This window comes from Schistocerca cancellata, chromosome 11, assembly GCF_023864275.1.
Source record: "Schistocerca cancellata isolate TAMUIC-IGC-003103 chromosome 11, iqSchCanc2.1, whole genome shotgun sequence".
In the NCBI taxonomy this organism is placed as follows: domain Eukaryota; kingdom Metazoa; phylum Arthropoda; class Insecta; order Orthoptera; family Acrididae; genus Schistocerca; species Schistocerca cancellata.
Window position 1 is genome coordinate 156490340 of NC_064636.1, and position 27861 is coordinate 156518200.

At 39.1% G+C, this 27861-nt stretch overlaps 1 protein-coding gene and 1 long non-coding RNA gene across 5 annotated transcripts in view; one reads left to right on the forward strand and one right to left on the reverse strand.

The window, feature by feature from the left end:
- The window catches only part of LOC126108982 (zinc finger protein 708-like), a 725579-nt gene that overhangs the window by 634155 nt on the left and 63563 nt on the right, over nucleotides 1–27861 (forward strand). For 2 of the 4 annotated variants that reach the window (XM_049914381.1, XM_049914383.1), the window contains exons 1-3: nucleotides 11801–11911; nucleotides 13070–13158; nucleotides 22070–22132. In XM_049914381.1, the coding sequence (XP_049770338.1) occupies nucleotides 11857–11911; nucleotides 13070–13158; nucleotides 22070–22132 (207 nt within the window). In that variant the 5' untranslated portion in view covers nucleotides 11801–11856. Of the gene's footprint in view, nucleotides 1–11339; nucleotides 11441–11800; nucleotides 11912–13069; nucleotides 13159–22069; nucleotides 22133–27861 lie in introns of those variants that run through there. The other 2 variants (XM_049914382.1, XM_049914384.1) reach the window with 2 other exon arrangements.
- On the reverse strand, nucleotides 9897–10555 carry LOC126108989 (uncharacterized). The gene is made up of 3 exons (XR_007523675.1): nucleotides 10466–10555; nucleotides 10201–10311; nucleotides 9897–10041 (listed from the first exon to the last, which is right to left on the reverse strand). It is a non-coding gene; the product is annotated as an uncharacterized LOC126108989 (long non-coding RNA).

The window sequence follows — 27861 nt, forward strand, 5'->3', positions numbered from 1 at the left end:
CACTTCTCTATTTCATTTTCTGCAGCACTTTCATCACTTTCTACTACATGCTTTCTTGCATGAAAATCATAAACAGGTGGCAAACAACACACATTAAAATGTGAGCAATTCTCATTCATTACAGTGACACTGTTACCGAAGAGCAACTTTCTCATGGCACATTTGAACTGGTATGCATTTGGATTGTTGTTCCAACCACCTCTGGGCCGAATGCAGGAAAAAAAGCTCTAAGTGATCTTGTGACAGTTTATATGTCAGCAAATACTTCAGAGGAGATTCAACACGAAGCATACTTGACAGAGCTATGTGCCTGACTGACTGCATATCGAAAATTATCCCAAAAGCAAAAGTACTTCTTGCATGGAGCAGCAACGGAACACCAATAATTTTTAAGCTCTTGATATAATTTTTAGTGTCTGAAAATACCAAGCCAATAAGATTTGTTGTCAAGTCTCAGGGGGCTCTTATACCGTTTACCTAATGGATTTCTGGAGTTCAGAATATCAAAAATCCTATCAATATAATACAAAAATTCTACTGTTGCTTCACTTCCTTTAAAATTTGGATCACCAACCCTCCTCAAAAACTCTATACTATCTGCCACACTAGAATTCAAAGTCTGTGCAGCTAATGAAACATTCATTTTTCTATTTACATAACTTATATGTTGTCCTGATAGTTTGTTGGCAAATGTCATACCTTCTTCTTGTTGTACCTTCTTCAATTGCTCAATGAAATGCCATCTAATAATGCCAGTTGGAGACTCGATAGATACTTCTGCTACAGCATTTATGGCTAACTTAATCATATGAACCATGTCAAAGATACAATAAACATTGTATTTTTCCACAGGATGAGGAAAGTGGCTTTTAAAATCACCCTTGGAAAAATCTAAAGTACAGCCAAGTGCTTATATTTACCTTGCAGCCATCACATGTAACACACCAAACCCTAATGCCAGAACTATGCAGCCTCTCAAAGCAGATGTTATCAGTGTGTCCTGATTATTTGCCTGTACACCGTTGATAAAGAAATATGCAATCGGGTATTTAAATTTGCCTTTAATAGAGACAAGCATGAAAGTCAGAGCCTCAGATGCCTAACCCTGTGTATTGCTTAGTTCCTCGGTCCCAAACTACTTGCTTCCTAATTGCCATACTATCTACAATTAGACATGAATCGCTGAACTGGTCCCTTACAATTGGGTTCAAATCAATGTACTTAAAAAAATCTTTTAAGAAGGCAGGTTCACAGTCTACACTTGCCACCCATTTGGAAATCAATGATTTATGGGGCAGAGGCATTAATTTTTGCTGGTGAATAAAAGTACACAGTCATCACAAACATTTTCACATTTGTTGTGTATCTATTACCCTTTGACGAGAGAGAGTTGTTCACTTAATTGCACACTAATTCCACTTGTGTTCCTTTCTGATGATTGAAGAAATTATGTAACTTCTTAGGAAGATAATTTTCCTTCAATGAACTTATGATGTCATCCATGGAAAATACTTTCTTCTCTCTTCTTCGAAGTTTTTCACAGACACACTTCAGTTTACGTTTTAATTCGTGCACAATGTCTGAGAAAAAATTGCAAGTTTCGGTCGCCTTGTCTTCCATTTCTACTTTCGACTGTATACCACAATCAATTACTGAAGAACCAACTGTACTCTGAAACAAAGAAATAATTTCGTTATATATGATTGAAATAACTCAATGCTTGATGAAAAAATATTATAAGAAAACTTCGGCCGTGTGAAAACATCCTTATACTAACGTTTTTGACACAATTCGCAGCTTCTGCATTGGATAATTGGGACATGCTTTCCACGGAAGAATTCTCATTGACAACATTCTCCACGCAATCAGTAGGTTCTGCAGCGGGCAAATCGAGCACAGATTCTATGACAGAACGCTAAAAACAAAAATATGGACCTGTATTACAACATTGCTTAGACCTATGTAGCCCATTTGTGTTCGTACGAAATAAATTCACAAAAGTAAAAAGCACACACATAGCAACGAAATTAATTAGCTACCTCAAATGGAGAAGCATTCGTTGTCACTCAAAATCCTAACATGTCATCGTGGCTGTTTATTTGGTGGCATCAAATGAGTCGGAAAGTCAAAAACTGATGGCACTGCTTCGGGTTTGAAACGTTTCTTCCACGTTCCAGGGCTCACTATGTAATCATCTTGTCGGAAATGGTTTCCGCAAAGAGAACTGCAAGACGTTGGATTAAAACCTTCCCGCTTCACGGAAGTAATACACTTCTTTAGCAGCTCTGGGTGCTTTAGAAGAAACCTGTTCAAAAACATCGAATTAGCAAACGCACTAAGTCTGTATTTTTATCGTATTGTATCGGTAGTCCTATTACCTGTGAAATGGTAATTCACTTTCCTTACTCCATCGCTTCGTACAATTGAAAGCGGAACAAGAAATCACCATTTCGATAATACTTAATTCCTTATACACCGTACAGACAGAGAGAAACTTCTTGCCAAATTCGAATATGGCGGTCAATACAGACGACAGTAATCAGCTGGACGCTGGTAGAGCCATCTATCGGGAAGTCCGGTAGTTGAGCATCCCTCATTTCGCTAGCTTTAGACGCCAGTCATCTGCTGGTTCTGACATACTGTCACCCTTCGTGTACTCTGTAGTAGAGGTGGGCCAAACGGTTATTCTGGAGTAACCGTTATCACCGTTCCAGTTATTCTTTGATAACCGTTATCATTAACGGTTATTAATAACTGCCAAGTTATTTTTCGCTAGCGAGTACCGATAACTCCGACAGTTAAATAACGACATAGTTGGAATCCATCAGTTTAGTTATCAGTAATACTGCGAGTAGTGTGAAATAGCAGGAATGTCGTATGAATCGTGTCATAACCGCAGTTTATTAACTCCGGGTACATTTTAGTTGATGTTAGAACGATTATTAGTGTTTCAGATTATATGTTTGTAGGTTATCGGTCGCTATTAGAAATATTATCTTCGCAGCTGCGACAGAAAGTATGCGGAACTTCGCCAAAGCACTGTTTAAGTAAAATGTTAACAATGTGCGTTTTTAAGTATGAAGTAATACGTAAACTGAGTACTGTAGGTTAAATTCGAAGCTTAATTTCTTGTGCTGCTCACATAATAGAATAAAGAGTACAGTCTTGTAATACAACAAAAGATATGCGTAATGTGACAGATTCGTTTACTCTTGTGGTGTAAAAGCTAGTCCTATTGGGGAAAGTGTGAGTACGCTAATCCAAGTTTTATGTCAGATTTGGAAACTGCTCGATTTCTCCAGCTACAGCATGTTTATAACATATGAAGACATGCAGATAGAAAAGGTTGACAGTGTTACATTTCTGGGACTACAACTCGATAATAAATTCAGTTGGGAAGGGCATACCACATTTTTTAATTCTATTATTTCATAAGGGAGCATAGTCTGTGGTAACTTATCAAACGTAGCAAAAGTTTTTCGCATGTAAAAGCGTGTAATAAAAATCGTTTGTGATATCAATTCAAGAACATCATGTAGGAACCTGTTCAAGGAACTTTGTATTCTAACTACTGCTTCCCAGTATATTCATTCCTTAATGAAATTTGTTACAAGTATTTCCAACCAATAGCTTAATACATAATATCAGTACTAGAAATGGGAACAGCAATCTACATAAAGACCTAAAATCACTTACCTTGGCCCAAAAGGGGTCCAATATTCAGGAACATGCATTTTCAATAAACTGCCAGCAAGTCAGCAACCATTAAAAACTTGGTTTCAGATAAAGCACGGTTTACAGTGTGTTTGAAAGACTATTTGATACAGAAGTGTGATTCCACCCGTCATCAATATGCCGGAAATAGCTATTTTAAGTGTGTCTATGACGTTACTACATACACATGGCAACAAACACGAAGATACATATAAATAATACAATAACATTTCCCACCAAAAATACAATCAAATCAACGGGACAACTGCGGGAAGTTGGGGGTTTCAGAGTGAGGACAATCTAGTAAAAAAAACACACCATGATCCCAAAACACAAAAATGAAGAACAAAAAAAAAAAAAAAAATACAGCATTCTGCTATACCAACAAAAATCTGCAGGAATCGGACACTTCCCTTGAACAATATAGGTCAACCATAGGTGACCATACCAAAACACCAATACCCACAACTAAAAGTACGAAAATTGGAATCGGACATTTCCCTTGACCTACATAGGTCAACCTCAGATGACGATACTAAAACATCAGCACATACAACTATGAAAATGGGAATCAGTCATTTCCGGTGACCTATATAGGTCCACCACAGTTACTGATGCCAAAAAACCAACACCTACAACTGCGAAAAATAAAACCACAATCCCAAAAGTCCACAAATCAATCATCCCTACATAAATTAAATCACATTCAATACTTCATAAATACACAAAACATAACAGCTAGAAAAAAAATAATAATTACCACCAGCAAATTCCGGCACTGCAACCTAGATCGACACACACAAAAACCAACTCATAAACACCGTGCCGTAATGACATTCACGCACCACAACACCTTTACGTCGAAGCAGACGTGTGGAATCAGACGCTTCCATTGACCGCTCCTTCCACTCTGTAGATGAACATCGTAACAGAGACTGATAGACCAACTTAGGTAAAAATTCTGCTATATTTCAGTTTTGACAGCACTTGGTTGCAACAGTCAAGATCGGGTATTCTGTGTATGATAAATTTATTGAAAGTGCGTATCTGTGTTTTATTCTGACAATGTATCAATTCTGTAAATATTAGCAGTTACTGTGATATATTCACATATTTTGACAATCTCCTGACAAATGATGAGGATAATAATTATTATATTCCACTGTATTATGTTATACGTTCTGACATGTTATTTGTCATTCGCGATGGCCAGGGGCTATTTCCGAAGAAGTACGTAAATATTTGTTCGCTCTAGTAACTATCGTCTCTGTAACATCACTGGGGTCTAAGACTGGAGTCACTGTATCAGGAACACAGACACACTGTTATTCCGTTACCAACTTCCAGGTTACTCGTAATTAGTGGTGGGCAGGAAATCGCGTATCTGTTAGAAATCACAGTGACTGAGAAGTCACAGATATCACAGTTGCAACTTTACAGAATCTAACTGCGATTTCAGTCACAGTTAGCAGTCGCAAGTAGTATTTCATATTCAAAGACGTGAGCCATCTATTGGTCGAATTTAGCACTGCTTTCTGCGATTCCTGAAGAGGGGCAGCAGCCTTTTCAGTAGTTGCAAGGGCAACAGTCTGGATGATTGACTGATCTGGCCTTGTAACAATAACCGAAACGGCATTGCTGTGCTGGTACTGCGAACGGCTGAAAGCAAGGGGAAACTACGGCAGTAATTTTTCCCGAGGGCATGCAGCTTTACTGTATGATTAAATGATGATGGCGTCCTCTTGGGTAAAATATTCCGGAGGTAAAATAGTCCCCCATTCGGATCTCCGGGCGGGAACTACTCAAGAGGATGACGTTATCAGGAGAAAGAAAACTGGCGTCCTACGGATCGGAGCGTGGAATGTCAGATCCCTTAATCGGGCAGCTAGGTTAGAAAATTTAAAAAGGGAAATGGATAGGTTAAAGTTAGATATAGTGGGAATTAGTGAAGTTCGGTGGCAGGAGGAACAAAACTTCTGGTCAGGTGACTACAGGGTTATAAACACAAAGTCAAATAGGGGCAATGCAGGAGTAGGTTTAATAATGAATAGGAATATAGGAAAGCGGGTAAGCTACTACAAACAGCATAGTGAACGCATTATTGTGGCCAAGATAGACACGAAGCACACGCCTACTACAGTAGTACAAGTTTATATGCCAACTAGCTCTGCAGATGACGAAGAAATTGAAGAAATGTATGATGAGATAAAAGAAATTTTTCAGATAGTGAAGGGAGACGAAAATTTGATAGTCATGGGTGACTGGAATTCGAGTGTAGGAAAAGGGAGAGAAGGAAACGTAGTAGGTGAATATGGATTGGGGCTAAGAAATGAAAGAGGAAGCTGCCTGGTAGAATTTTGCACAGAGCACAACTTAATTATAGCTAACACTTGGTTTAAGAATCATGATAGAAGGTTGTATGCATGGAAGAACCCTGGAGATACTAAAAGGTATCAGATAGGTTATATAATGGTAAGGCAGAGATTTAGGAACCAGGTTTTAAATTGTAAGACATTTCCAGCGGCAGATGTAGACTCTGACCACAATCTATTGGTTATGACCTGTAGATTAAAACTGAAGAAACTGCAAAAAGGTGGGAATTTAAGGAGATGGGATCTGGATAAACTGAAAGAACCAGAGGTTGTACTGAGTTTTAGGGAGAGCATAAGGGAACAATTGACAGGAATGGGGGAAAGAAATACAGTAGAAGAAGAATGGGTAGCTTTGAGGGATAAAGTAGTGAAGGCAGCAGAGGATCAAGTAGGTAAAAAGACGAGGACTATTAGAAATCCTTGGGTAACAGAAGAAATATTGAATTTAATTGATGAAAGGAGAAAATATAAAAATGCAGTTAATGAAGCAGGCAAAAAGGAATACAAACGTCTCAAAAATGAGATCGACAGGAAGTGCAAAATGGCTAAGCAGGCATGGCTAGAGGACAAATGTAAGGATGTAGAGGCTTATTTCACTATGGGTAAGACAGATGCTGCTTACAGGAAAATTAAAGAGACCTTTAGAGATAAGAGAACCACTTGTATGAACATCAAGAGCTCAGATGGAAACCCAGTTCTAAGCAAAGAAGGGAAAGCAGAAAGGTGGAAGGAGTATATAGAGGGTCTATACAAGTGCGATGTACTTGAGGACAGTATTATGGAAATGGAAGAGGATGTAGATGAAGATGAATTGGGAGATACGATACTGCGTGAAGAGTTTGACAGAGCACTGAAAGACCTGAGTCGAAACAAGGCCCCCGGAGTAGACAACATTCCATTGGAACTACTGACGGCCTTGGGAGAGCCAGTCCTGACAAAACTCTACCATCTGGTGAGCAAGATGTATGAAACAGGCGAAATACCCTCAGACTTCAAGAAGAATATAATAATTCCAATCCCAAAGAAAGCAGGTGTTGACAGATGTGAAAATTACCGAACAATTAGTTTAATAAGTCACAGCTGCAAAATACTAACACGAATTCTTTACAGACGAATGGAAAAACTAGTAGAAGCCGTCCTCGGGGAAGATCAGTTCGGATTCCGTAGAAATACTGGAACACGTGAGGCAATACTGACCTTACGACTTATCTTAGAAGAAAGATTAAGGAAAGGCAAACCTACATTTCTAGCATTTGTAGACTTAGAGAAAGCTTTTGACAATGTTGACTGGAATATTCTCTTCCAAATTCTAAAGGTGGCAGGGGTAAAATACAGGGAGCGAAAGGCTATTTACAATTTGTACAGAAACCAGATGGCAGTTATAAGAGTCGAGGGACATGAAAGGGAAGCAGTGGTTGGGAAGGGAGTAAGACAGGGTTGTAGCCTCTCCCCGATGTTATTCAATCTGTATATCGAGCAAGCAGTAAAGGAAACAAAAGAAAAATTCGGAGTAGGTATTAAAATCCATGGAGAAGAAATAAAAAGCTTGAGGTTTGCCGATGACATTGTAATTCTGTCAGAGACAGCAAAGGACCTGGAAGTGCAGTTGAACGGAATGGACAGTGTCTTGAAAGGAGGATATAAGATGAACATCAACAAAAGCAAAACGAGGATAATGGAATGTAGTCTAATTAAGTCGGGTGATGCAGAGGGAATTAGATTAGGAAATGAGACACTTAAAGTAGTAAAGGAGTTTTGCTATTTGGGGAGCAAAATAACTGATGATGGTCGAAGTAGAGAGGATATAAAATGTAGACTGGCAATGGCAAGGAAAGCGTTTTTGATGAAGAGGAATTTGTTAACATCGAGTATAGATTTAAGTGTCAGGAAGTCATTTCTGAAAGTATTTGTATGGAGTGTAGCCATGTATGGAAGTGAAACATGGACGGTAAATAGTTTGGACAAGAAGAGAATAGAAGCTTTCGAAATATGGTGCTACAGAAGAATGCTGAAGATTAGATGGGTAGATCACATAACTAATGAGGAAGTATTGAATAGGATTGGGGAGAAGAGAAGTTTGTGGCACAACTTGACCAGAAGAAGGGATCGGTTAGTAGGACATGTTCTGAGGCATCAAGGGATCACCAATTTAGTATTGGAGGGCAGCGTGGAGGGTAAAAATCGTAGGGGGAGACCAAGAGATGAATACACTAAGCATATTCAGAAGGATGTAGGTTGCAGTAGGTACTGGGAGATGAAGAAGCTTGCACAGGATAGAGTAGCATGGAGAGCTGCATCAAACCAGTCTCAGGACTGAAGACCACAACAACAACAACATTCTGCGATTTCAGTGACAAGTCGCAACTAAGAGTCGCAAGTAGCAACTAAAAAGCGTGGTTAGCAGTGGCATCTGTTGGCCAAAGTTCGTACTACGTCCATCTCTGCGGTACGCTATGGAGTCCAACTGCTATTTCCGTGACAAGTCGCAACTAAGAGTCACAAGTAGCAACTAAAAAGCGCAGTTAACAGTGCCATCTGTTGGCGGAAGTTCGTACTACGTCCATCTCTGCGATACGGTATCGAGTCTAACTGCGATTTCCGTGACAAGTCGCAACTAAGAGTCGCAAGTAGCAACTAGAAAGCGCGGTTAACAGTGCCATCTGTGGGTCAAAGTTCGTACTACGCTTTTCGCTACCGAGTCAAACTGCGATTTCTGTAACAAATCGCAACTAAGAGTCGCAAGTAGCAACTAAAACACGCAGTTAACATACTTTTCCTAGCGTCATCTGTTGACCAACGTACGTACTTCGTTGTGAGAGCCTTGTGCCTCGCGAGATCCATGTGCTGTGTGTGCATATGAAGGGTTTATTTCAATAGTGGTACAAGTCCATTTTTGTTCATTTTGAGATACAGAGTCGTAAAGGTAAATGATCGCTGACAAATCTGCATTTGAGATACCAGAAATATTCAAGCATATGGCTTCTTGCTAGAGATGAACCTTTATTTATGTTTGTTTGGATCACTAATTTCAGAAGCATTATAGACAGAAAAGTGGAGGTAATGGACTTGTACCACTATTGAAATAAGCCCTTCATATTATATGACGACATGCACATTCAGCATCAGTTATGGTTGGTCAAATAGTGCTGTGACTCTGAATGTATTATATTAATAAGAAACAACATTGCCTTTTTCTCCTGAAAATATCAAGTAACGTAACAAATGTGTTTGATTCTGCCTCCAATATGACAGTTTAGGTTAATACTCCACATGCCTACAGGACTTTGCAATGTTAACACAGCAGAATTCAGACATCTGTATAAGTATAGAGAAATGAAAACAGTCATATGAATGCCTCACTTTTATTCCGACACAGTTCAAGACTCGGGAGAAAAGTTTTACACCTGGTGTTCTACATGGTAACTTCACACACAAGAACTTTTTGCCGACACTACTACCACCTACACAAGTAAGCTTTTCCTGTGTTACTTTCAAGTAAGGCACTTAAGCTATTCCTGATTTAACTGGAAGATCTGTACTTCCCACTTTCATATCAACAGCCTCAAAATGCATATTGTAGACTTCGGGATAAGTTACAGGTCAGTGTCACACCAAGATTATGGAGAAAGTGGGGGGGTGGGGGGCATGTCACTCTCCAACAAGTGTTTACCAATAAGTAAGTGGCGGAAAATTATGGGTATAGGACGGCTTAAACATGTGGAAAATGAGATTTTTATGATTCACTCACTGTATTTGACATTTATTATTCCTTTAAAATAGCACAACAACTTCGATAAAACACAGTTTAATCATTCACACACTTATTTCACAATTATTTCACTTTTAAACTGCAAATCCTCTAAGAGCTGTCTTGAATCTTCACGAGTCTCTCTCAAAAACAGCCTTGATGTGGATAGATACGTACAGCAACCAGTAATCAGAGTCAGAACTGTGTCTGCAAAAACACAAGGATTATTAAACAATTTTTGCTGTCATTAATTACTAGCAATATAATTGACAGAGTAAATTGCTAATATTTGCTATAGTGAATATCACATTTGCATGAACGATCTCACTGAAGTAATTAAGTCCATCGAAACGCTTAGAAACTAACCTCTCGTCTGACGAAAACGGTCTAAAGACGCAGTGGCAATTTCTTCAGATCTGTTGACAATGATATTTTGAGTTATCACTTTACTGAGTGACTAAAATGTAGTTCAGGTACCTGTGGACAAAACAATATGTTAGAATTCATTTTCTAAATACGAACTATTACGGTACTGTACGGCTACTTACATATTAATTACACTATTAATATTTTCACAGTTGTTTCTTTAATACAAAATTAAAGCCAACGGAAGAAAAAACGTAAAACATACTTGCCAATGACAGGTTTGTTGAGATGCAATTTTCTGTGTTGACAGATGTAACTTTTTCGTACGGTGGTAAGTCGCAGAAATCGCAGGAATCACAGAAACCCCAGAAGTAGCAGAAGTCACAGAAATCGCAGAAGTAGCAGAAATCGCAGGAGTAGCAGAAGTCACAGAAATCGCAGAAGTAGCAGAAATCGCGGAAGTAGCAGAAATCGCAGAAATAGCAGTGGCGGAGGGATACACGACCTATGTTCCTTAACTGCGACTCTTAACTGCGACAAATCACAGTCAAGACTAACAGATACTGAAAAGTAGCATTCACATAAATCACTGATATCGGAAAATCGCAGTTTAGCCCATCACTACTCGTAATGGTAGTCCGATAACTGCCAGAGAGCGAGAACTGTGAGCCAATAACGATAACTGCCAGAGGAAAATACCTATCTCTGACAGTTATTTCCATAGTCGCTCGAATTCCTTATGGTACCTCTCTTTATACAACCCGTCCAAGCTAAATTGACATATGAGGCGGTGGCTTAAGGGAACGACCGTACTTGTTAATGCCTGTACTGCAGCTCCTATCAGCCAACGCTCGGACATTAATCTTATTTAATTGTTTGTGCTAAAAGTAACGAAGGCGCACGATATAGTACACAGTTCTTGTCAACAGATGGCGCGCAGTCTCACAGTTATTCCCATGGCCTATAGAACGTCTTCCAAATGGTCTATCCTCTCCTAAGTTCCTAGCCAGTTCTCCGATGAGTTGACGAGAAAGCGTAGTACGATCTTCGGTCAACAGATGGCGCGAGGCACTGTTGACATTAGACAGTTATTGAAATAACTGCCTGTATCAGAGGAACGGTTATCGCAGTAACCGTTAGTTTTCAGTAACCGGCTATTTCTATCAGTTACGTTATTTTTTGCCATCTCTAGTCCGCGGCAACCTCGTGGTGTTGTGGGAATTTGTGTGACATTCTCCAGGTAATTTGTAAGCGTTTATAAAGTGCAAACAAGAGTAAGTTAACATCGTACTTAATTTCTGTCACAGGAACAGTTGAGTTTGATGACTGTAATAGTTCGCGAATATCTTGTGATGACGCTGTGGTAGCTGTGTTTGAGGCTGCTGCCTTTTTATCTTTTTTTTTAAATTTTTAATTGGTACAGAAAGATGAGATTTTATTCTGTACTTAATTGTGATCACATCACCTATAGCGTGCTTAGTGACGGTGTGTGAATGTTGTAATTCTTCAGGTTATGTTCATAACAATTAAATACCTGAGTTGTTAGTGCTTGATTTTGGCCTGTCCGGTAAAATCGCTACGTGTATCTTTGTAAAGGAAACGGCTGAGAGGGTGACGTGTTGTCAGGAACAGTTTCTCTATACAGTGATCTCCATCATGTACTTCGTGACTAACGATAAAAGGCGGACAGTGAAATTCAAACATTGGCTATGTTAGTACGGTTATGTTGACTTACTTAGCAGTAATAATCAGTGTGATGATAATTTTCTGTGATGTGATGTAGACATATAGGGGCTCCATATTTTAGGGCTAATGTAAGCATTTTTTTCAAGTACCCACAGTTACTATATACAGCACATCATGTTTTGAGTATGTTCACATGAAAGGAAATGCTGTAATTCTGTTGCATTTTGTTAGTTTTCACTGTGCTTCGATTACTCGTGTCGCTAGTATTCGTCTAATCATGTGTAAATACCAGTTTGTTGTAGTGTGTGGGTTTTAATGGAGTTCTGTATGAGTACTGTAACATTATTTACAAACTGCCGAAATACAAGGTACAGATTAACTGTAATTTGTCTAACACAAACCATTACATTTCATCAGAACTCAATAGCTCATTCATCACAGTTACAGTTAGTATGAAGTCGTTTCAGTAAATCAGTTTTGTTAGAAAATGCTAACCAATGTTTAATCTTGATGGTAATCAAGAATGAGAACTTACGTGTTGCAGTGTGCAGTCTAGGGTACAGGTATATGGTTTTCTTAAATAGCAGGTAAAGATTCTAAAATGATGATGCTTACTGTACTAAATTGAGCATACTTCCGTGAAAGAATACAGATGAAGGAAGTTTAAAGGTAATGCCTATGTTGGAAATGCATATTCACTGATAAACAATCCGTACATCCGGATTTTCATCATGTCCCTATCACACTGAAATTAACACAATGAACCAAGTGTAGAATGAAATATTTGGTGTTATTCAGTAATATCGCTGCAATCAATTGACTACTTTGATTGTTTGTAATGCTGAAGTTAATGCATGCACGCAAAATTGCACATCTACCATAATTGTCACTACAGGACAGTATCCATGAGCCAGTGTTACAAAGGAGCAGTTACCTAGCAACTTTAAATGCTCAGTTTCCAGTGCATGTTACTTTATGATTGTTCTCACTCTTCATGACCTTAGAAATGTAAATGAGTTTATATAACTGAACACACTTTTCCTCAGCCACTTTCAATCTGTTTACTGTGTAATCAGTCATTTACTGCACGCAATATATGAGTGAAAATACTGCCTTTGAGCTATACCTCATTGTAACAGAAACTGAGTAAAACTTTTCTTATCTGATTGCTTTTTCTTTTCAGACTGTAGAACTGAAGCCATGGACCAGGAGCCAACTATGTGGATAAAAAAAGAGGGAACAGATGAAGTACAAACTGAGTTATGCTTCATGGTAAGTGGCTTACTTGTATTTCGTAAGTGTTTCGTTAATTTCTGTGTGTAGTATGATGTGTGGATACATACAATTGATGTCATACAGCTGGAAACATGAATAATTTTGTTTTCTAAATTGATGAACTTTCAGTCTTAAATATGACATTTTGCACAGAGCATTGAAGTAAGCCTTGTATTAAACCTCACATAGAACTGAGGAAGGGTTTCAATTTAATGTTCAGTAAACATGGAAAACTTTTTTAATGCACAACCCAATTATACTGATAAAATGGTTGCCATAAGATTGGTATATTCTGCTCTGATATGCTTCTTTTAAATGACAACCTAAGACAACTTAAGAATAACTGTGACTATAGTGAATGTTAGGAGTGCCATTAAATTTGTAAATGGTATGGCGGCAGTTAACGAATTATTGCAGTGTATCGTGATATGGAATGAGAATTGTAATTTATTTATTGATGTAAAATAAAGGGTTGACCGAAGTATCCGATCCCACCCGTCGGCTTTGACCCATGACGTAAGGCTGTTGTGGTGTGTGACATCACGACTTAGTGGAATTTAGCTTATGAGAGTGGCATGTTTGTAGTTATTGTTTTGATGTGATCGGTGGTGCTCTCTTGTGTGTTTACGTGTTGTGTGTTAGGTGATGTTTTTGGTTTAGTTTGCGTGTGTGGCATGTTTATAGGTGGTGTATTGTTGTGGTCAGTGGTTCTTTCTGGTAGTGTGTTTATGGGTAGTGTGTTACGTGGCGTATGGGGTTCATTTGCGTGGTATCGGTAGTGACTGTGCTTTCAGCGGAATATTTTTCAGTGAGTTAACAATTTTGGTTTTGTTATGTCGATGTTATTGTAGTTTCTTCTGTTCATCATATGTGAATTATGGTAAATGGCTTTTTTTATGTCTTTGGTAGGAATGGATATGACCGACAAGGTCAACAGTTTTCAATTGTCGGCGATGATGGGGGACAGTGCGTAGCCTCTAATAAAATTTCTTCAACTATTCAGAGTTTCGGATGAAGTTTTGAAGTGTTCAGTGTGTCGTGAAGAAATGAGGCTTACTAAAGTTCCGGCGTCTCAGACCAGGGAGATGTCGTAAGGATAACAGGTCAAGGGAAGTGTTTCATTCCAATTTTCTTGGTTTTTTGTGTTTTTTGAGGTAGTTATGATTGTGGATGTGGTTGTAGTTTTGGGTTTTATGATTTGGTATTGTTAGTATCTGTTGACCTATATAGGTCAAGGGAAGTGTTCGATTCCAATCTGTGGTTGCTGTGGGTGTTCCAGTATCGAGAGTTTCTGTTAAGCTATATAGGTCAAGGGAAGTGTTATTTGTGGGATCAAGAGCTGATATTGAGCTATATAGGTCAAGGGAAGTGTTCGATTCCAATTTGTGGGATTGGGAGCTGCAGTTGATCTACATAGGTCAAGGGAAGTGTCAGATTCCAGAGGATAATTTGGGGAGTTTTGTTTTGTCGGTTTTTTCATCGTGTTGTGTTATTTGGTATGGTGGTGTGTGTCTAGATTTGTTTATATTTACTTTGTCCCCTTCCAAAAACCCCCAATTTCCCACACTTGTCGCGTTAGTTTCATTAGGTTTTTTTGTGGAATGTGTGTGTGTTGGTTTTTCAATGTATATTCGTGGTCATGTTTACATAATGATGTCATAGGCGCCATATTCAAGTCGTAGTTTTGACATCGTGGGTCAAAGCAGACGGGTGGAATCTGACGCTTCTGTATTTCCAAAATACATTAATTTGTAAATAATTTTGAAGTGACTCTCACATGGTCACTAATCTGAGAAATCCATTTTGTTGGTTTTGAATATGTGAACAATATGTAAGTAGAACTGTCAGCAGTAAAGTTAAATTTCAGACAAATATCACATGGAAGCATAAATTGTTACACAGCAGAATGAATTTGTATGTTGGCAGCGAAGTTTTGATGGAACCATGGGGTTACACATCAAATATTGACAGGTGTGTTCATAACCACTTTCTGTGTTTGCTGCACATTGTTACTCATATCATTTGTGAAACGGCCACAGTGTTAAAGTTACTGGTGTAAATAATCTTACTTATACATGTCCCTTAAAATCTGGTGCAGTGCAACTGTTTGTATGGTATTCAGCCATCAGCAGGGAAACAAATTCACATGGTGCCACTAATATTTTTATTCTGCCAACCAGAATTGAGGGTACTGACACAATCACACAAACTACTTGTGTACTGTCTGTGCTGAAAAAGTCTGCTTCAGCATACATCTTAGGTGCAACTGCAGAAGTACTGTGATAGCATTAATGCAGCATTTGCATTTGAATATATGTGAGTGCTTCATTATAGTTCATACAAACTATGTGATCAACTTGCAATTCATTTGACAAGCTGTATCACAACACTAATTCTAAACCATCACAGTGAGGAAACGGTAGGAAATTAAATTTAGTAAATTTTATGAAATACAGTAAAAGAGTGGTTAGACCCAACATAGTTAAAGCCTTGGCTTTCACCCCTGACATAATGATGGTTTGGCATACAGAATGATATGTATGCACAACACAAGTCATGTAAATGAAAATCAATTTTAAGAGTCATTGACCTTGGACCTAAACTGGAGAACTATTCAAAGGCTACAAGGTTAAAATGTGGTGCTAGACCCACTCCCCCCTTGAAATATTGGTTGTGGTGGGAGACTGATTCATAGTGCAGCTCAAGGCCTAGCCTATGTTCAAAGGTGGCAGTGTGGCTGTGAGCTGACAAAGCCTAGAAATTTGAAAGCCAAGTAAAGGATGTGGTAAAAAATTGACCAGTAGCACAGCCTAAAGTTAACCAAAAAATCCAAATGGTGCCCATAATGTTAACTTTTACCTACAAGAAGTCTTTCATACTCTGTGTGCTGTGTTAGTTGATGGACTGAACTTCCCTATGACCTTAACAGATAAATGTAGACATTATATCAGTTGAAAGCCACCTTCTTTGCCAAATTAATTAAAACTTAATTTTTAATTGGTGTATATTTTGGGCATAAGCACATGCTGGAAAGGTGGCACAAAATTTTTATTTGGAAATGATTGAACCATTTTAATTAATACAAACTTTATTAATATTTTACATCTTTATTCTTAAAGTTTATATATTTATTTCAAACATAATCACTGTGGCACTGAACACCTTTCTCCCAGTGAGACACAAGGTTGTTGGTGTTGTCAAAGTAGAATGTTTGACTTCATTGGCAGACCCACAGCTTCACCTCTGCTCACACTAATTCATCACTATCACAGTTAAGTCCTTGAAGGTGTTCTTTAGGTTTTGGAAACAGTTGAAAATTCTTTGGGTCAAACCGGGACCATATGGAGGATGATCAATAATTATGAATCAAAGGTGTCGACCTGTTGCAGATGCAAAAAAAAGTTATGTATGGTCTGGCATCGTCATGCTGAAAGAGAGGGTGCTCCACATGTGGATGAACTATTTGAATTGGTGCTATGTTGTCTGAGGGTTTTTTCACGTCCTGACACAGTTAAATATCACACATGTTAAACACTGTGACAGGAGGGTGCTCCATATTGTCTCAGCAAAGTGGTAACATCAACAGTGTAATATGCGTGACAACTGATATTAAGAACAGAATCAAAATTTTAGAGTCATTATTTTCTGGTACACCCTTGTAATAAATTGATGCATTTGACAATAGCCTCAAATGTTGCGGAATGGTCCCTTGGCATTGCCCAGCATCCATTTGGAAGTCATAATACTAAATCCATATACACAACAACCAAAACATTATGACCACTGATCTGCTATCAATATAAATTCATCCAGGCAATAGCATCTCACCTTGTCTTCTAGTCAGACACATGCACGTTGCCTGGAGTATCAGTGAGCATCTTGTCTTGCTGTAAAATAGGGAATGCACACAACCAGAGTTTGACTGAGAGCAGATTTTGATGGGCTGAAGACTTGGTATGAGCATTTTGGAAGCTGCACATCTTGTCAGGTGTTTGAGTAGTACTGTGGCAGTTGTCTTCAACACATGGAAAAACGAAGGTGAGACCATGGCCAGACATTATGGGGTTGGGCAAGTACCCCTCATGACAGATGGTAGACATCATAGGCTGGGCAGTTTGGTAAAACAAGACAGGCAACAAACTGTGGTGTAACTAAAATGGGACATTAATGCTGGGCAGAGTACAATTGTGCCTGAATGCACAATGCTCCAAACACTCCTAATGATGAGCCTGTGCAGCTGGTGACCCATGCCATGACATCGACAACAACTGAAATAGGCATGTAACTATTGGCACTGGATGTTGGCACAATGGCAGAGCACTGCGTGGTCTGAAGAATCCTGATACCTTCATCATGCCTTTGGGAGTGTGCATTTCCGTCACCCACAAGGGGAACAGCCCCTAGACTCTTACACTGTCGGGGCCTTCATTATACTCCGGGAAACAACCACGTGGGCACCCATGGGTCCAGTGGAGCTCGTGCGAGGCACTACGTCACAAAAGTAGTATCGTAAACTGGTTGCAAAGCACGGCCACCCCTTCTGTTGTTGTTGTGCTCTTCAGTGATGAGAATGGATTGATGCAGCTCTCCATGCTGCTCTATCCTGTGCAAGCTTCTTAATCCCCGAGTAACTACTGCAACCCACATCCTCCTGAGTCTGTTTAGTATATTCATGCCATGGTCTCCCTCTATGGTTTTCACCCTCCATGCTTCCCTCCAATACTAAATTGATGATCCCTTGATGGCTCAGAACGTGTCCTACCAACCAGTCCCTTCTTCTTGTTAAGTTGTTCCACAAATTCCTCTTCTCCCCAATTCTATTCAGTATCTTGTCATTAGTTACACAATCTACCCGTGTAATCTTCAGCATTGTTCTGTACCACCGCATTTCGAAAACTTCTGTTCTCTTCTCGTCTAAACTATTTATCGTCCATGTTTCACTTCCGTACATGGATACACTCAATACAAATACTTTCAGAGAAGACTTCCTGACACTTAAATGCATACTGTATGTGAACAAATTTCTCTTCTTCAGAAATGCTTTCCTTGGCATTGCCAGTCTACATTTTATATTCTCTCTACTTTGACCGTTATCAGTTATTTTGCTCCCCAAATAGCAAAACTTATCTACTACCTTAATTGTCTTATTCATAATGCAATTCTGTCATTATCATCCAATTTAATTAGACTACATTCCATTAACCTCATTTTGCTTTTGTTGATGTTCATCTTATATCCCTCTTTGAATGCACTGTCCATTCTGTTCAACTTCCAGGCCCTTTGCTGTCTCTGACAGAATTACAATGTCATCGGCAAACCTCAAAGTCTTTATTTCTTCTCTGTGGATTTTAATTCCTACTCAAAATTTTTCATTTGGCCCCTTTATTGCTTGCTCAATATACAGACTGAGCGACACCAGTGATAGGCTAAAACCCTGTCTCACTCCCTTCCCAACTACAGCTGTGACTTATTAAACTGATTGGTAATTTTCACACCTGTTAACATTTGCTTTCTTTGGGGTTGCAATTATTATATTCTTCTTGAAGTCTGGGGGGTATTTTGCCTGTCTCAGACATTTTGCTGATCAGATGGCAGAGTTTTTTCAAGGCTGGCTGTCCCAAGGCTATCAGTAGTTTTAATGGATGTTGTCTACTCCTATGGCCTTGTTTCAACTTAGGTATATCTGCAACATCCAGCAGGAAAAGGGGAAATTAAGTGAAAGGACTGGATGGATTAGGGTTCACATGAGTCTCCATTGTTTATTAAAATGTATTTATTTAAGAAAAATAATTAAAATCAGATACATTTGCAGGATTACAAAAAACACTCTGAACTTTTCAGATTGAAGGCATTACAAACCTTAGTTTAGTTACAATTTAAATAAGGCAATAGTTAAAGACAAAGGCTGTGTTGACACCAGTTCTTAGATTTTAGATTCAAAATTTCCATCTTCACAAACTGCAACTCAGAAAATGCTTCAACAAATGGACAAATAATTATTTGGAAACAGATGGCTCTTAAAGACAACATAGAAGCATAAAACATCTCAAAGATTAAAAATGAATAGCTACATTGGAAGACAGAGCAATTTATAGCTGCGTCGGAACCAATAGAAAAAGGAAATTCTTAAAATACACCTCCAAGTGCATCTAGATAATTTAATAAAGTAAACAGGTGCACTGATTTCTAGAGCTGCTTTCATGCAGACAGACACAGCAAGTCTCTTTAAATCTTGCCCCAGTGAGCAGTTAAATAATTAATAAGAGAATGAGTGTGCACAGATTGATATAACTGGCTTCAGACACAGTGAAAATTCTATTAAGGTATACCGTAGAAGATGTGTAAGTGATTCAGTATGTGAATGTGCATGCATAGCAGCTCAAGAACGCCCTTTAAATAGGAGAACCAGTAATTAGTAGTCAGAACCAACTTGTAGCAGTAAATAAGTAACAGGTGCTAAAAGGTCACTCCATGACAACTTTCAAATAACAAACAGTTGAACAATTAAATGTAGTAAGCAGTAAGTAGCCCTGAGACAGAATAAATTTCTTTCACTCTCCAGCTCACAAATAGCCACTGAACAAACACAAAAAACAATCAGAGCTCAGTAACACTTTTACACGCTTTTGCTTGTTCCAGCCTGTGAGCCTCAAATGTGCCTGTTACTTACCAACAGGCTATATTTTCTCAAGTCTGGATGACATCTGAATATGACGTGAGATTCACATAGAGATGATCAGCATGTGGCCATTATAACAGTGCTATACGGTATGTACAACAAATGCACTCGACCCAACAAACCCCCAAAAAATCAAAATGTACAAAATTTTAGTAGAAATTTTAAGTAGTGATTTATGTAACTTGAGTGAAGGCACCCCATCAGTAGCTGGCAGTGGTGAATTCCATGAGGCTGATGTACAGAGGCAATATTAACAGCCACAGCATGATAAGCATGCCCTGAGTCAAAGTCCAAAACAATCAAAGTGTGCCACAACAGTAGAAAACTGGAGCAGACTAAGGAGTATCTAAATTCCACTGTCATTCTCACTTAATACAACCACATGGCCACGATAGTTGGGCAGATCAATGGACTCGTCAGATGATTCTCATCAAAAACTTCGTCTAAGGCTAAACATGGTCACGCTTAAAGCAGTGTTCAGGATAGCCAAATCATCGAATCCACTGCTGAATGCGGGGAACTGAATAGCAATAACAAGCTTGTCTGGTTGCTGGACACTACCCTAACCCCTTCCAAGGCAACGCCACGAGGCATTAAGTCATGCAACACAACTCAAGTCAGGCAGTTTTTCAGATGAGAAAGGTTTTTGCGTAATGTGACTTCCACAGAGTAGAACCAATAGCAAATACAGATAGCCAAGACCACACCAATCTTCCGTCTTTTGTTAACACCTGTGCCTGCAACTATTGACTTGACAGAACTTTTAAAGGGCTACCAGTCACTCCATTCTGTCAATTGTGGCTAAATGGCAAATACTGTTTACATATCCTGTGTGGCTCTACTGTGCCCCATGGCTCCACGAGTTCCAAGCAAAAGAAGTGACATCACCAAGTGCAGGATGGGAATTCAAAGAGGTAGCCCGCCATGGCTCAGATAGTAATAATAATAAAATCATAATCATATTAAGCAAACTGGTGCTTTTCAATTATTATTATTATTATTAAAATCATAATCATCATCATTATTTGTACTTGTATATTAGTATTATTGTAGGCAGTTAATTAATACAAAGATCAATTAATAACATGTTGCTGTATTCTTTCCATTTTCTGTCCAGCATCTTTCTTCAGGGCATCTTCTTTGCATACACCATTTTGCTTCATTATTTTGTCGATACGCTCTTTCTTAAAGTTAAGTTGTCTACTTAGTTTCTATCCGTAAGGCGATTTCCAATCAAAAATTATTATTTGGCTGCTAATTATCTAATGTTCTCAACAGATCCCAATATCAGTTTAATGATTTTCTTCCTATGCTATCTCTATTTTATTTGTTCTCATTCCAGCACTTCCTTTGACATTATGGGTTTTTCAGTCTTGGTATGCTGATGCTGCTCCATAAATAATCTTTCCAGAACTTTGTCTTCTTTTGAGATCAGCAAGTAAAACCCATAGTTCGGATCCACAGAATAGGACTGGTGTAGCCTGTAGCCTATTCTCTCTTTTTGTACTGTTAGGAACGTGCTTGTCCCATGAAAAGGAATTCATGAAGTTAGAATAGTATTACGTAGTGTGCCAAGGTAGGGGGGGTGGTGTGTGTGTGTGTGTGTGTGTGTGTGTGTGTGTGTGTGTGTGTGTGTGTGTGTGTGTGTGTGTGTGTTTAATAATTTTATCATAAATAAGCATTCAGTGCAACAAAACGATTTGATGTAGTTGTTCTAGACATTTTATGATTCTGATCATAAAAGTAGTTCGAGAGATGTGGCACTTGACAGTCCAGTTTCTGCACCCCCACACTGTTGGTGTAAGCTGTATTGTAATTTGATATGAACAACAACGATTTTTTGAACAACATTGATATCATTGTTTTAGGTAGTAGCCATGTTATTTTATTTGATTACAGTACCATTATATGCATATGTAGATAATGAAACTAGAAAATATGATTGAAAACAACAGCATAGGGAGAAGGCTGAAGCTGAAGATCATAATGAATTTTCAAAGGCATTGTCATTTATCCGCCTTACAATTTTTTGCTTCCTCCCATTGAAGTATAGCATAGTGAACTGATCAGTCAGAATTTTGAACTCAAAAGAGAACACTTAACCATAACTTCTATTTAGTTATAAAGTAGTATGACAGTTGGGGTTTATCTGTGTGATACATTTTATATAATGTGGGAGGACTATGACTGCTTAAATGTACTTATTACAGTTTGTTATTTTTGCCACAGGCCCAAGTTTACCCATGCAGCATGAATGTAAAAGAAGAGTTGGAGGAGGGTGCGAATAAAGAGGTAATTTTAGAATTTATATGACTACATGCAATTAATCATTGCTGAGCTGTGGTAATCAATTGCTTGTGTGTATTCAGTTTATCAGTCCGGTTTTTACTTTAGGGTAAAGAGGACAAGAGTTACAGTATTACAGTATGCCCCAGGTTGGAAATGAGGAAACAGGTAAAATAGAATATTTTGTTACACTTTACCCATCTGGATATAAACATTATCTTTCAGCAGGTGAAGTTCAACTTGTGAGTTTTTAGAATTGCTTCTTTACATTATAAGCACAAATAAGAATTAAATGAGATTGCATTGATGAAGTTATGATGATTGGTACCAAGACTTAAGCTATGATTTCCTGTTTTAATGAGCAGTTCCCTTAATGGTTCCGTGTATGTGAACTCCTGCATTGGATGTATTTATTCGCCATGTGATACTGCTGTGACAGTTACAGAATCATCCAAGAAAAATCTACACAAAGTAGTGCATAAAAAGTAGGTGATCCTAACCTACTGAGTAGAGACTAAGATGTCTGTGCACACATTGCAATTGGTATGGACAGGCAGTCTTGTGAAGTACTTTTGAACAGTTTTCTAAAAGCTGTCGTAAGCTGCTAGTTTAACAGCCCACGCAAAATTGAAATAGTTTAGACACTGTAACTACAAATAGGCTTGCCCTTACAAATGGTATCAGTACAGAGAGGCGATAGTGATCATGATGCCAGCACAGCAACAATCGTAAATTAAACTTCCTGGCAGATTAAAACTGTGTGCTGCGCTGAGACTTGAACTCAGGACCTTGGCCTTTCACGGGCTAGTGCTCTACCATCTGAGCTACCCAAGCACGACTGACGCCCCGTCCTCACAGGTTTACTTCTGCAAGGTTCACTTCTGTAAAGTTTGGAATGTAGGAGACGAAGTACTGGCAGAAGTAAAGCTGTGAGGACAGGGTGTGAGTTGTGCTTGGGTAGCTCAGATGGTAGAGCACCTGCTCGCGAAAGGCAAAGCTCCCGAGTTAGAGTCTCGGTCCAGCACACAGTTTTTATCTGCCAGGAAGTTTCATATCAGCGCACACTCTGCTGCAGAGAGAAAATCTCATTCTGGATGGTAAATGAAGTTAATGAATCCTTTAAGAATGCTAGGAGAATAGATTTGCTAGGAAGAGCTGGTAAGTAGTTGTTAGCATCCCGTTTAAATGTCATTTACTGTAAATCACACACTGAATAAGTATGTGGTGAGTAACTGGACTACAGACAGAAAAGACCCACTGTGGTTTAATGTCAGAATTCAGAAAAGACTGAGGAAGCAGACTGTTGTACACTCAGTTCAAAAAAGTATCCACAGTGGTGACAGGCAAGTGTTAATGGAAATTCTTCTGTCTGTAAAAAGATCTATGTGTGAAGCATACAACTACCACCATCATACATGAACAACAGATTTTACAGAGAACATGAGACATTTCAGGTCAAAGACTTCTATCCAGGCAGTCAGTGACCAGTCTGGTGTGGCTTTGGAGGAAAGCAGATGATGATCACTAACCCCTCTGTGTATTTAGTTATCAAGTTTGTGCAGGAGGATCATACAAACATGTTCTTTCACTCCCACATAGACCCCTGTTTGGGAACGTAGTAATAGGATCCCTGAAGTAGCGAAGCAACTGGAAGAGTTGAAAACAAAATAGTTGCCATGTCCAAACAGAATCACAAATCATTTGTCCAGTGAGTACTCTACAGCATTGGCCTCATACTTAGCTTGCATTTATTGCAAATCTCTCTCCTAGTGCAAAGACCCAGGCAGCTGGGAAAAAGTTCAGGTGGCTTCTGTATATAAGAATGGTAAAAGAACGTACCTGTAAAATTACAGAACAATATCATAACGCTTACTTGCTCCAGAGTTCCTGAACATATCCTCAGTTTAAATATAATTAATTTCTTTGAGACAGAAAAGTTTTTATCCACAAATCAGCATTGATTTTGTGCAATATTCATCTTGGTCTTCCGTCAAATTACATACTGTGAATCATGGATGACGGGCAACAGGCTAGATTCCATACTCCTAGATTTCAGGAGAGCGTTTTAACAGTGCATCACTGCATACTTTAAATAGAGGTATGAGCATATGGAATAGGTTCCCTGAGATGTGAATGGCACATAGACTTCTCAAGTAACAGAGGCCAGTACTTTGACATCAACAGTGACTGTTTCTCAGAGACATGAGCGCCATGAATAGTGCCACAGAGAATAGTGCCATATCTATGTATGAAATGATCTGATGTGCAGTATTCTGTGTCTGTTTGCTAACGGCATTGTGTGTGGGGAAGGGTCATGACTGAGTGACTATGAGGATACAAGATGACTTGGACAAACTTTTTATTTGGTGTGATGAATGGCAGATGTAAAAATATTCAAGTGAATGCAGATGAGTAGGAAAAACAATCCCATAATGTTAGAATACAATATTGGTACTCCACAGATTGACAGTCAGGTCAATAAAATGTTGAGGCATAACATTGCAGGGGCCGGCCGGTGTGGCCGTGCTGTTCTAGGCACTACAGTCTGGAACCGCGGGACCGCTACGGTCGCAGGTTCGAATCCTGCATCGGGCATGGATGTGTGTGATGTCCTTAGATTAGTCAGGTTTAAGTAGTTCTAAGTTCTAGGGGACTGATGACCTCAGAAGTTAAGTCCCATAGTGCTCAAAGCCATTTGAACCATAACATTGCAAAGTGATATGAAGTGGAACAAGCACATAAGGATGGTGGTAGGATGGGAAATTATCAACTTTTTTATATTGGGAAAACTGTGGTTCATGTGGTTCATCTGTAAAGGATGCTACATATAGAACACCATAGAAGAGCCTAGTAGTAGTAGTAGTAGTAGTAGTAGTAGTACAAGATGCCATCAACGATGCACCATTTGGTGGCTTGCAAACTTTCTTGCAGACATACATGCACAGCAGCTGGAAAGAAGCTAATAAAGCTGCATATTCCATGTGAAATGCATTCTCAAGCTTTATAAGTTTGGAAAGCCCCTTTGTAAGGCTAATACGTTGTTCACTGGAGTATATGACAGAGCCAAGGATCGGTCATCTGCTTGGTCATGAAGAGAATACATGACAGAAAGGCAAACATAAAATAAACTAGAGGTAAAGTTGTCATCAGCATGGAGATTTTGAACACTGGAGTTCTCTGTTACACACAGTCCTGCTGACTACCATTTGCTGTTACTGTTTCCACCTCTGAACTGATTTACCCAACTAGTTATGAAGTACCTGCCATTCAGTGATCAAGGATCTTTGGATTTGTAGTGTCACAATTACCCATTGAGCCACAAGTACTAGAAAAAGGCAGAAGCATTTAGCAGTAAAGTCCAGAGCTATAATCCATATAATTCCATATGGAATGCACTCCAAAAGTAGATGCTGAACACATCAGAGGTCACATGACCATAAAGTGTAGTTAGCAGATTCAGTGACACAAAAAACAGTGCTGAACAGACACCTTTCTGCCATCCGAATTGTTCATTTATGGAACAGTGGTTTGTCACATGTATAGAAAAAGTCAAAGATCATTCCAGTTTGTAAGAAAAGTCACAGGAAATACGTGCAAAATTACAGACATACCAAGTTGGTGTAAAAGTCTTCTTGAATGATTTTGTGATCCCTTATGATGGCACTTGAAAAAAATCAATTCATCTGCGAGAATGGAAATGGATCCCATAATTATCAGTCATGTGAAACTGTTTACTCTGCTTTTTCACAGTGTTGCCACAATGTATTCAGCTTGTAAAATGAGACCATAGTTCTGAAGTAGTATCTGTGGGAAAGCTAGCTAAGTTGATGTGCCTTTCAATGACTCAGCACTTGTGCCATGCAGTTAATCATTACCTTATGCCTTAAATTACATGGAAGCAGTAAGATATATTAGAACTCAATGGTACAAATAGATAGGTGTGAGGTACCTGCCATTACCACATGTAAACTATACAGATACCTTCTCTTGTGATTATGTCAGTCAGTCATAGCTAACACACACACAACCTGTGGAATGAAACTGAATGTTTCCATAACTGCCTACCTATTTGTCGCAAAACGTATTTTAAGTATAGTTATATGTTGGAAATACAAAATTATTATTGAATCTGAGAATCCTACTTTCACTAGTGATTGAGGGGTTATCACCAATAGCATGTGCTTTCATTTATTGCATAAATTTTATCCATATCCATTCTTTTCCTTCCTCTCCCCTCAGCTCTTCTGGCACTCCCATCTCAGTGGTGTCTCACTTGTCTCTTGAGTGTACATTCCGTGCCTTGCTAAGTATTTGAAGGGTTTGTACTTCAGGTTTCAGCCAGCTTTCAGTTCCAAGAGTATTTTGATCATAACAGCTTTCTGGAGGGCATTAAATTCAGGGACTACAAATACATCAAGAATTTACTGTTAACATGTTGATGGTAGTATGGTCATTACTTTGTATGAGGTCTGACTAACGTGCATTCATCAGAGGACCTCAAACTACTGCCTAGCCTAAAAAAAACTTGCTTTGTGTAGTGCACCACTGACCCATGAAGTATTCCTACAATTCTCCACCTCATAACGCATTTCCAGCGGTCTGCAGTTCAGACAGCCAGAGAATCGATGAAGCCTTTGGTTGAGACCCTCCACTCACGCCAAACCAAAGGACTTGAATCAATTCTGGGAATGCTGATACAAACTGTGTGTGTTGCATGCACTCATGTGTGACACAGGGGCTCTTCGTCATTTGTGCTACCTCTCAATACAAAATGAAGATGGCTTCAGAACCCAAACATGAGCTACAGCTTGTAGACAGCCACACTCTGTGTGTTTGGTAGGCACAGGCAGGACATTTTCCACATCTCGGATGAGGCTCCCTGGCAGACACATTCAGTAGACATAGGATTCATTTCCAGTCCTGGATGCCATTTTCCTAAGGAGCTCCATAATGCATTTGATGTTGGAGCTCCTCATTAACTAAAAAACTTCTCTTCACTTGGGGCTGTCTGGACCCTGATGAATGAATACCTGCCAGTCCACTCACAGGGTCAATGGGTGAGGCAGTCTCTACATTCACTCTCTGCCTCAAACAGCGCTAACTGTTATGACCCATCCCTCACTATTTGGTGAGGACAACTCAGCCACATTGGGTGCACCACAAGGTGTCTTGACAGCAGAGCCATTGGGCAAAATAGGTGGCACCTTAGGCATTCTGTGTGATGAGCCAGATTCTCGGCCCCCACTACAACAATAGGCAGCAGCCTGAATGCTGCTGAATGTGGCAAAAAGCATCTTCAGCTGTTGGTGAACGGAGGCCAGCTCCTCCATCTGCACACAGCGTGCACACATTATACCCATTCCAGTACTACTATTCAAGAATTAACAATAAAACGCACAGAGAAACAATATATCTAGCTTGCTATTGTTCTGATGTTTCACCAGTGAAGGCTAATTCACTATTGCGCTGTGTAGCTGTTCATTCAAAAGAATTAAGAGCTGTGCAACAGACCACGAATACACTTTAAAGTTAGTAAAATATGGGATTGCACCTCTTTACTACAAAAGCATGGAAGGAATCTAATCATAAAATGAGATGAGATAAAGATACACACACACACACACACACACACACACACACACACACACACACACACACACACACACACACACACACACACACAGAGAGAGAGAGAGAGAGAGAGAGAGAGAGAGAGAGAGAGAGAGAGAGAGAGA